The sequence below is a fragment of the Oryzias latipes genome, chromosome 11 (genome assembly GCF_002234675.1).
Source record: "Oryzias latipes chromosome 11, ASM223467v1".
NCBI lineage: Eukaryota > Metazoa > Chordata > Actinopteri > Beloniformes > Adrianichthyidae > Oryzias > Oryzias latipes.
This window is the reverse complement of record NC_019869.2, coordinates 22,941,734-22,952,154: the sequence shown is the minus strand read 5'-3', so window position 1 is coordinate 22,952,154 and position 10,421 is coordinate 22,941,734. Positions and strand designations below refer to the sequence as shown.

Sequence of the window (10,421 nt, the reverse complement as noted above, 5' to 3'; positions counted from 1 at the left end):
TGTGAATGTGAGGGTGTGGGGGTGTGTGATTGTGGACACTCTACCCTGCGACACACTGGCGACCTGTCCAGGGTGCCCCCTGTCTTTGCCCACAAGTGGCTGGGATGGGCTCCGGCAGCCCTGTGATCCCGAAAGGGAGTAAACGGAAGAGGATGAATGAATGAATGAATGAATGAATGAATGAATGAATGAATGAATGAATGAATGAATGAATGAATGAATGAATGAATGAATGAATGAATGAATGAATGAATGAAATTCTCAACCTGGCTTTCTGATTCTGTATATGCTCTATAACTATTCTGTGTTTATTCCAGAATTCCTGCACTGTAAGAAAATAGAGAGGAGACAGGTAACAACAAACTGGAGCACACACAATGTATTAAAACACTGAGCTACAACTTTATTTTGACTAAACTGCACATAACCCTTGTGCCATCCAAAGCATGTCAATGCTTTGGATGTTTTGGGAGAAACTTGCAATCTAACAAAAAGGGGGGGAAATTGAGTACTTTATGTAATAACTGGTAAGCATTGTTCTCCAAGTTACCAAAACATTGTGTGTTTTTTTAAATGGTGCTTCTGCAATTTCTGCCCCAATCGCTTGGCCTGACAGACAATCCTAAGTCTTCTAAGAAACAGCTGAAGATGCTGCTTTTCAAAAGAACTTTTAGTTCATTTCCTGTTCCTCTTTCTTTTTATTGTTTTTATCTGTTTTACTCTGTGAAACACTTTGTGATATTATCTGGGATAGATGCGATACAAATACAGTTTACTTACTTACTGCCTTATTTTATCTGCACGGTTTACTGCTTTGGTGGCTCAACACTAACTCTGTTCATTACTTCTTTATTAAGCTGTAAAGAAAAAAATATTTGTTTAGGGCGTGTTAGTGTAGGAAATGAGTAGGAGTAGAGTAGATTTACACTAACTATTTAAAGTAGGATCCTGTCGCCGGTAGTGCTCCTGGTCCAGGGGGCTCCTGCCCCCTCTTTCCTGGTCTGGCTAGAGAGGATCTGGTTCCCCATGTAACCCTTGTGCTATCCTAGTCACTTTAACATTGGGATCGGGATCATCTAGACCCCACTAGACAGTGCACTGAACCTTTTTTCTTCAATGATTTGTGATCTTCACTGGTGTCCATGGATTACATGAAATCCTCTTCCCCTTTATCCACCTTGGTCATGCTGGGATAACACATCAATGGACGGGTCATCTGGACCCCATAGGATAGCACAAGGGATAAACACATGGTCCACTTTAGCAGCGAGCATGCATCTCCAACCCCACGTGCACGCTGTTCCCTGTCTGCTTCATCCCTCGCTCCTAACCCACAGTGTATTGATGGACAGATATCTTCTGCTTATCTTAGTGTCAGATTTTCACCTTTGGATGTAATATTTGTCTTTCTAGCAGATCTAGCATTAATGCTATGAAGCTTAAAATCATAACCTTCTCAAATGTGCAACTTGGCACTTGTATACCCTTACCCCCCCCCCCCCTCTTTTTTCTTCTACCCCCCTTTTCACATTTTCCCCTCTCTTCCCTCTGTTGAAAAAGAAAATATATATTTAGAACGTAAAATGTAATAAATAAGTAATAAATAATCAAAAAACAAAAAGGGGCTTATGCAAATATACACTATCCAAAGATACATAACCCCTTATTGTAATAGTAAAACCTGTCTTACACAAAAGGCTTTCAGCTCTCAGTTGTTTGACAGAACATGTTAGATAAAAGAGAATAAAGGGAAAAACAAAGAAGGAAATAAAGAAAGTGTGTTTAGAAAAGGCCTTGGAGGGACCAAAAAGAAAACTTCACGCTTAAAGAAATGATCATTTTACAGAACTTTTATTCAGTGATTTATGGGTTTCCTAATAATTTGGTTATTGTTAGGTTGTCTTGCCTGAAAATACAAAAACTATCAAGCCTGGGCTTTAATTACTGAATGGTTGATAGTTGCTCAAGCGTCTGAGCTAAACGATTACAGGTATTTTCTTATTTGAGACTGTTGAATCTGTTTTATGTTTAGCTTTTCTTCCAAACTTCCTCAGTTGTGTGGGATTTCTATGTTTACCTGCTTTGACAATATTCATTAAACTCAGCAGCTCGCTGATGCACAAAAGAACCATATAACTATATTCTAAATAACTGAACACTGCAGTTGAGGAACCATGTAAAAGATGCATGATTGAATAAAACATCACTCAGAGGCTAAACAGATATACTGCCCTTGGTTTAAAAAAAAAACAACTATATTTACACAAATATCTATTTTTTATTTTATTTAAAATATGATTTGGGGCAACCATAAAATATCCAAAGCATCCATTTTAAACTTGATTTATAATTTATATATAGTAAATATTGTATTTCACTTTAAAATCATTTCCATTCTACTCTGGGTTCTGGAGCATTTTCAAAATAAAAGCTGACACTTTCCTTATTCCTACTATTTGCCGTTAGCCTCACTCGGGTACAAAACAATGCATATCTAAAAGTTTTTGCTCAAAAATCAAACAGATTAGCAGTTTTTGAAGTACCTGCCATGGGAAATTTAAAATCCTCTGCTCCCCGGCTCTCTTCGATGCTTCTACCTACAGTACAAGTCGCCTTGACCATGAGCACATACGCTGCTGCCACTTGATTTTTTTTTTTAAATGTTTAAAAACAAAAGGATATTAGTCTTTTTGTAAATATTTGAGAATAAACTTGTTTTTGCTTTTTCACTGAAATCTAAGCAATGAGGGAAACAAAGAACAGTAATCACACAGACAAGTATTTCAGTCAGAAATGTATTAAATTAATCACTTTTCATTACTTTAACAAGCACAATTTACAGTTAAAAACAGGCTATGGTCCATTAGTGCCTTAGACAAGTAATTATATTAGTCACTTGTAAAACACAAGGGCTGGATACTCAAAACAGCCATCAGGTCAGGTCACCAACTTTGCTTTTTTTTTAACATAATTTTACAAGTGTGCTTCAAGCCCTTCATAATTTTACAGAGCTAGGGAGAACAGCAGGTTATTTTTTATTAGAACTACCTCAGAGACCTGTGTAACATGTTCCTTTTAAAGCATGTCTTTTCAAGTCTGCCATTTTTAATCACTTAAGTTTTTCTGATTCAAAATAATAGAAACCTCTTTCTGAGAAAAGGATTGCTCAGAAAGAAGTTCTGCATCTTGGCCTCTTGAATAGAACCGTTCAGTTTGACCCTATAAGAAAAATGTTGTGCATTTTCAACCCAATCCCTCTTGTCCAGACATGAAGGGCAAATGGTCTGCAGCTTCTCTGTACTAAACTCTGAACAAAAGGGAAAACACTTCACTAAAGTTCATTTTAGCCTTTCAGGTCAAGGGAAACCAAATATCACTAATGGTAATCACAGCACAAATAATATTGTAGTGTTACCAGGAAAAACAACCAAAAGTTCTCAAATCAAAAACCAGTGATAAAAGGGCCACAGAATACCAGTCTTAAAGATGGAACTTTAAATATGCCACAGTAATCTCAATCCAATAAATAAACACGTGTTAAGGTGATATATATTAAAGCAGATCTTGTAATCTCATTCAAATTATGCAAAAAACCAGATGCATGTATTACAGAATCCACACCGATAAGTGACTGTGAAAGCTCCCACCCAAAAAAAAACAACAAAAACACATTTTACTATAGTTGAACAGACAGATTTTAAACAACAAAAAACTAACAAAGATCTCTGATTTTACTAAAATAAAACATTTTAGATCAATTTAAAATAAAAACTTTCAGAACCTGTTAGGGTCCCATCCCCAAAGAGTCATCCATTTTGTTGCATAATAAAATTTGAATTTGGACTAAAGTTGCTTTAACTGAGTCTATGAATCAATGGTAACTTTCTGACAACCGAGTTGTCTATTACAACCGGTTTCCATTTATGGAGGTAAGAAAATTAAATAATTGAACTCCTGGAAAAGACTGAGGGGAATTTTATTTTGAAGAAATACTGCAGCTTCCAAGGTGGCTGGAATGTTGACCCTATTTAACCCCTTGCTTTATGCGTGATGCTGACCCCTCTTCTCATACGGTGAAAGTTGAGGTAAGGAAGATCTGTGCCAAACAGCACAGGAGCCAATGGTGGTTATGCACTGTACTGGAGCATTGAGAAGTTCTTAACAGGATTGTTCAGAGCCACACCAGCTTCTTCCATTTTGTACCTGCGAATGACAACAGCACAGCTGTAAGTTCCCCCCCTTTTTTGCTTTTTTACAATAACAAAAGTAATCATCTGTCATTTGTGCTCCATGCTGACCAGTCAGAGGTGGAGATAATGTAGTAGACGGGGAAATCGATAGAGCTGGAGAGACAGTTGAGGTCCTCCAAGCCACAGGTCCCCATGTTGGAGAAGATGAGCCAGTCTGCTACACTGAGCTCCGGCAACAGGCAGTGCTCCACCACCTGGTCCAGCTGATCCAGAGATGGGCCCCAAAGGCTGCTGGGATACACGGCCTCGTCAGCACAGAAAGCATGCTGCAAAGGAGAAGAGGACAGGGATTTTAACTGACTACACTTAAAAGCTAATTCAAACATTTTCTTCTACATTCCAGTTCCTCTTTTCATTAGTCCAGAACACATTTAATGCAATTCTGTCATATTTACAAATAATTAATTTGAATTTATGCAGCAAAATGCACCAAAAGGGGATGAGAAGATCAAATTTGACAAAAACCTCTATACTGGACAAACAAACAAAAAGACCCTTTGATTGGCTTTCTAGGATAATGCTCTATTAGAATAAACAAATTTTCATGTATAATTCATTATCTACCAGCCATAATTCGTCCAATTTGCTGGATTTCTCTCTTTATATTATTTATTTTAAAATTCACTCAAATGTCACAGAACTGCAAACCTAAAACTGCTGAACTCCACAAGTTTCAGTTTCTGGCATTCCTTTGACATGGAGAACTTAAGTGTTTTTGAATGGTAGCAGGTGAAAACCAAAACATCAGCACAATAACACATCAACAAATAGACCAAACCAAAAAGTGGGTTAGAGTAATGAATACATTTCTAAACCCGTGATCAAATACAAGTTTGTGACTGCGTGAACCTTGGGGAAAAACCAACAGCACATTCTGAAAAATAACTAAGAATGCCAATGAAAATCCAATGTTTGGTCTTTGTTTTGCTGTAACTTTTTGCCTCCTGCAACGAGGCTTAAATTATTTAGGCTAAATCATTGATTAGCTAAAGTTATTCTGTGCATCACAACTATTACACTATACGCCAGACATAAAACAATGAACAACAATGCTGACTTATTGCAGCTAAAGGCAACTGCACTTATCACGTAATAATGTGCATTCTGTTTTCCCACACCCTACCATATCATTTAGTCACAATGTGATACTGTGTGAGGGGTTGTAATTTAACTAATCTTACAAACCGATTGATAAGAACCGAGGTTTTGGTTAGGTGTCCTAGAAAGCTTCTCTCTAATGTTTAACTGATTTTTTCCCCTTTTAATTGTAGAACAAATGCCACACCTGTGGTTGCTTTATTGCATTTTGGTCTACAAACCATTTTTTTTTTGTATGTTCCTATAATAATCTACCTATTGCTGTTAGACAAATTTGATTCAAGAATTTAAAAAAAAAGAAAAAATAATCGTTAAGACAAATTCTGAATTGAAAAAATATTTCAACCTTAAGAAAATGTGAATTTCTATCAATTCCAAATTGAAATTCTGTGAAAGTAGATGTTTGTTTGAATTCAACTAAACGTACCAGAAGCTACTTTTTTAAAAATGAATATTAAATCTGAACCTCACTGTATGTCATCATAGGAAGATTCATATATATTCCTCTCAGAATAAATTTAAAATCATAAACCTCAGAATTTACCTTGTGCAATGAAGGAGCAGCAATGGGGTGTCCAAGCAACTTATGGCTGAATGGGCCATAAACGCCTTCGTTCATGTAGTACAGGAACTCCGTACCCTCCTTCTTCTCCCCTGAGTTTATACATAGAAAAATATCTAATGACCATCCCCGGCACATCAAAAGCATGTACAAATTCCAGATTTAGTCCTTGAACACATAAGCGAAAGAAATAAGGTCATGGAAGCAAAACATGACTATCACTGATAGAAGCATATACCTTGAGATAAGCAGTTCCAGCTCTGGGTCTTTATCTTTTTGCCAATTATGTTTACAGCAAGGCTGAAAGCTGATGCCACGTAGAAGTTACCAGGCTGGGCCAATACTTGCACGCCAGAAAGCTGGGGGAAATAGGCATCCAGCAGGGTATTGATTGCAGACTCAACCTGCATAAGGCAAAAGTACATTGACATGGTGTTTTGAGAAAAATCAAAGCAAGTCAGGACTCCTGGATTCTAAAAATAAATGCATTTACAAAAAAGTGTTGCTTTTTGAAGGGACGAAAAGACAACTCAAGTACAATCATCATATTCCTTCCAACCAAACATGTAAACTCTGCAAATTCATTTCTATTGACAGGTAAAAGAAAAAAGATTTTAAATCAAATCATATACTGTAGTCTCCAATCATGTCACAAAAGACACTCACCTGTTTGAGCTGAAACTCTGAGCCAGTAAATCCTCCACCAATGTCTAGGATGTGCATATTAAAGCCGAGATCCAACTTAGGAGGAAAAACATAAAAACACAACATTTTAGAGATCTAAACTCCTTTCTGTGTGGAGTTTGCATGTTCTCCCTGTTTTCTCCGGGGACTCCAGCTGCCTCCCACCCTCCAAAAACGTGTTTCATAGGTTAATTGGTTACTCTAAATTGTCCCTAGCTCTGAATGTGAGAGTGCATGGGTGTGTGATGTGTGGCCCTGCGACAGACTGGCGACCTGTCCAGGATGTCCCCTGCCTTCGCCCATGAGTGGCCGCGATAAGCTCCGGCAGCCCCGTGACCCCGAAAGGAACAAAACGGGTTTAGAAGATGAATGAACTAAAGTTAAATTAAGATTAGAAGGCTAAGAAATGCAAAGGATGACAATGTCTTCTTTATAAGGTGTTTAAAATAATGCTTACCCCCATGTCAAACACACAGCGAGCATCTGACAGAGCATGAGTGTAAGCCGGTTGAAGGTCTTCACAGGAGCTCGGGATGTGGAAGGCTGCTCCAACCACATCAATGCCTAGATCCTTGGCCTTCTCCAGCAGGTGTCGACAGTTTTTCAGAGAGAAGCCAAAGGCCATGCTGTTCTCAGCTGCCTGAGACTCGGTGGTCAACTGCAGCAGCAATCTATAAGAATAAAGAATGTTAGTTAGGGCACATACATTTGTCCGTTTCTGTTGTATGAAATGGACTTAAGCAGTTTGTGTTCTCACTTCGCACTGGGGTGAAGACGGGCAATTTTGGACAGCTCTGCCTCATTTTCACACACAAGATGCTGGATGTTGTTCTTGGCAGCATATTTGATGTGTGCCAGCTGCTTGAATCCACTCGACAGAATGATGTTTTCTGGAGGCACGCCATGCTCCAGGACCAAGCCAACTTCAGCCTAGTGACAAGAAAAAAAATCCTTTTAGCAAAATCTATTTAAATCACAGTAAATCTCCATTAAAATGATCATTAAGGTTGCATAAGTTGAGATAAGTCATTAGATGATGAGCAACTGAGTGCTTACAATGAATCCAAAACATCAGGTACATTCTTAAGAGGATTATTATGCAGTGTAGCTAAATGAATCAAATATAACATAGTTATGGTATTTGTTTAATTAAGTTTTTTTTTTCTTTATGAGAAAAATGCTCACCTTGTTGGCACAAACGAAGCCTAGCCCTAAGGAGGCCAAAACTTCTATGACAACAGGGCTGCTGTTGCACTTGACCGGGTAGTAAGGCAGCACCCGTGGCACCACACTCTGCCAGCATGCGTGCTGCTGCATCAGAGCACCGAGGTCTCCCACAACAAACGCACTCTTCTCCATCTAGAGACACAGGAGGAAAGAGGAAAAAAGTACCTTACGTGTTGCTGCTGCTCAAAAGACAATGTTGACAAGCAATCAAAAATACGGCAAACAAAAAAAAAATCCATGCACTGCGAATGAGTCTGAAATGGAAAAACCTACCACAGTCTGATCGCAGATGTGCCCATCGATGACATCTTCCAGGGTGACACTCCCATCAAGGAGTTCAATTATGTAGTTGGGCTTGTCAGCAAATCCTTTCATCTTAACAGTATTCCACTAAGCCGGTGATCATAAAAACAGATAAACGAGTCAAGGGGTCACGACTGAGCCAACTGGGTCCTACCGGTATGCAACAAACTGAAAGAGAGGCAAGATAAAACATGACAAATACAATCATTAAAAAAATTCCAAGAAGTTACACAGAGTTGTTACAGAGAATTGATTTCATTGTAGGTTCAAGGAATTTGGCCTTTTGCTGCCTTCTAAAACCTAAAATGTACATCGTTTAATATAAAAAAAAAGAAAGAAAAGAAAACAGCGAATGAAAGAAAGCTAAAAGTGTCACAATTTTACAAAATTCTTAAAGTAAATCATCCTATTGTAAATTATCTGCAAGCATGTTCACATAGGGACAGAAAATGTACTTACATGGACAAGTCAGGAGATGGACCTGTCCCGCTATCAGCTAGGATCCCAAGGTGGCTCAGCGTTAAAGTCAAACTGCTCCCGGTAAAGAGCCGCCCCTAGGCCCTCCGGGTAGCGATCATACACCGGTGCAGAGACAGGGGAGCCCTGGGGAAGAAAGAAAAAACAAACAGTGCAATACGTTATTATATCGAAAGGTATGAGACAATTTAATAACTTTTTTGTTTATTTAACTCACACTAAATCTAAAATAGAACTGTTAAAAATCCACCTGCCTGTTAATAATGACGTAATAATTTATTCGCCATTTAATTGAACTTCTTGTATTGGGATAACCCCATGAGTTAAGTGCAACAAGCTAGCCGAACCACGCGCATGCGTTGTAAGCAAAAACAATGAGTGACAAGTTGACAAATTAGATATTAACATAGTGCGTCATGATCGTGGTATAAAACTACACATTATACACACAAATAAAACGGTCGGCATAAAAACTAGAGAAAAAAATCCACTCGTGACAAAATGCTACGGTGAGAAAACGACATTGCTAAATAGGCCCATGGCAAAGGGAGCCGCTAAGCTTGAGCGGGTTACACAGCCCGTCGACTGTAGAGATGGCCGAGGGAACGGTGTTAAACATGAGAAAAAAAATTAACTAGGCTTTAACATAGACACTAATAATAAATAAACACGGCCATTATAACGTTACGAGTAAATATTGAGTTTAATTTTACCCAAATCATGTAAAAAACGAGAGTAAAAGACATTGCTGTCATGTGGGCAAGACGTTGGAAAGACAAGCCCGCCATGTTACGTCCGCCAGATACTAGGAACTCAAGCGACCGGGTTCTTTTCTGTACTTACGTGAGATAACGGCCAAAAGGTTTTGGAAAATCGTCTTCTCTTTTTCGGCGGAATTTTTAAAGAGTAGTGGAAACACCGGTGAAAGAAAGACTGGCCGTTTTTGCCATATGTTTGGACGGAAAACGCACGGCGCTCGTGTAGTGTCTTCTCTATCGGTTGGTGGGTGGAGAACTACTGAGAAGGACGAGTGAAGGGAAGTAAGGCAATCAACGGTCTGTGGGCGGGGCTTAGCGTTTGGTTCAGCCCATGAGCGCCCGGCATTTTGGGGAAGATACCAAATATGTATTTCCGAAGGAAATCTAGTCAGCAGTACATCCGCGAAGTTTATTTAGATTCATTACATAACCATAAGGTCGCCCAGTAATCTAAATTAAGCTAAATTTTTGTAAGACTATTAATCACAAAGTTAACATTTATAGCAGAACACCGATAAAATCACGTGTGGGGTCTTTACAAACCACTTCACTTAGTAAAAAGTAGTAAGTGCAAAGTAGTAAAAAGCTTATTTTAAAAAGTATCCTTGAGTCCCCTTAGGAACCCAGAGAATTTTTTTTCTTAGAAATAAAAGTATGCGTATTTTACCACAAACCAAGAGGCCCTGAGAATCCATATCTGATATTTTTTTGTTACACTGATGTCACTATGGGTAAGCAAGTCAACTTCTAACTGAACAATTCTTCAGGCTAAATTGGAAAATTATGAATTTACAATATAGCCTATAAAATATATAAAGAGTAAACTTTAAGTAGACCTTAACGCCCTCACTTTTAGTATAGACCAAGTTTACTTGTGGTACAAGTATACAGTACTTGTAGTTTACAGGTATACAAGTATAGAAAAGGGTTGTCTATAGCCAGTATGTTTTAAACATATTTAAACATTATTGCTTTGGTTGTTCGTTACGTTTGACAAGATGTTTTATACAGATAGGTTGTCTTGTAAAGGATTTTTGAAATAATGCAAAACCTTTTGTAGCT

At 38.3% G+C, this 10,421-nt stretch overlaps 1 protein-coding gene across 1 annotated transcript; it reads right to left on the bottom strand.

Annotated features, from left to right (window-relative positions):
• Nucleotides 1-2,781: 2,781 nt before the first annotated feature.
• On the bottom strand, nt 2,782-9,654 carry LOC101162142 (antizyme inhibitor 1). The gene is made up of 11 exons (XM_004074212.4): nt 9,445-9,654; nt 8,584-8,727; nt 8,095-8,292; nt 7,780-7,953; nt 7,352-7,524; nt 7,052-7,265; nt 6,577-6,651; nt 6,149-6,314; nt 5,893-6,002; nt 4,299-4,516; nt 2,782-4,203 (listed from the first exon to the last, which is right to left on the bottom strand). Exons 3-11 carry the CDS (start codon nt 8,194-8,196, stop codon nt 4,128-4,130), a joined length of 1,308 nt encoding a protein of 435 aa, XP_004074260.1. The 5' UTR covers nt 8,197-8,292; nt 8,584-8,727; nt 9,445-9,654; the 3' UTR covers nt 2,782-4,127.
• Between the last annotated feature and the right edge of the window lie 767 nt (nt 9,655-10,421).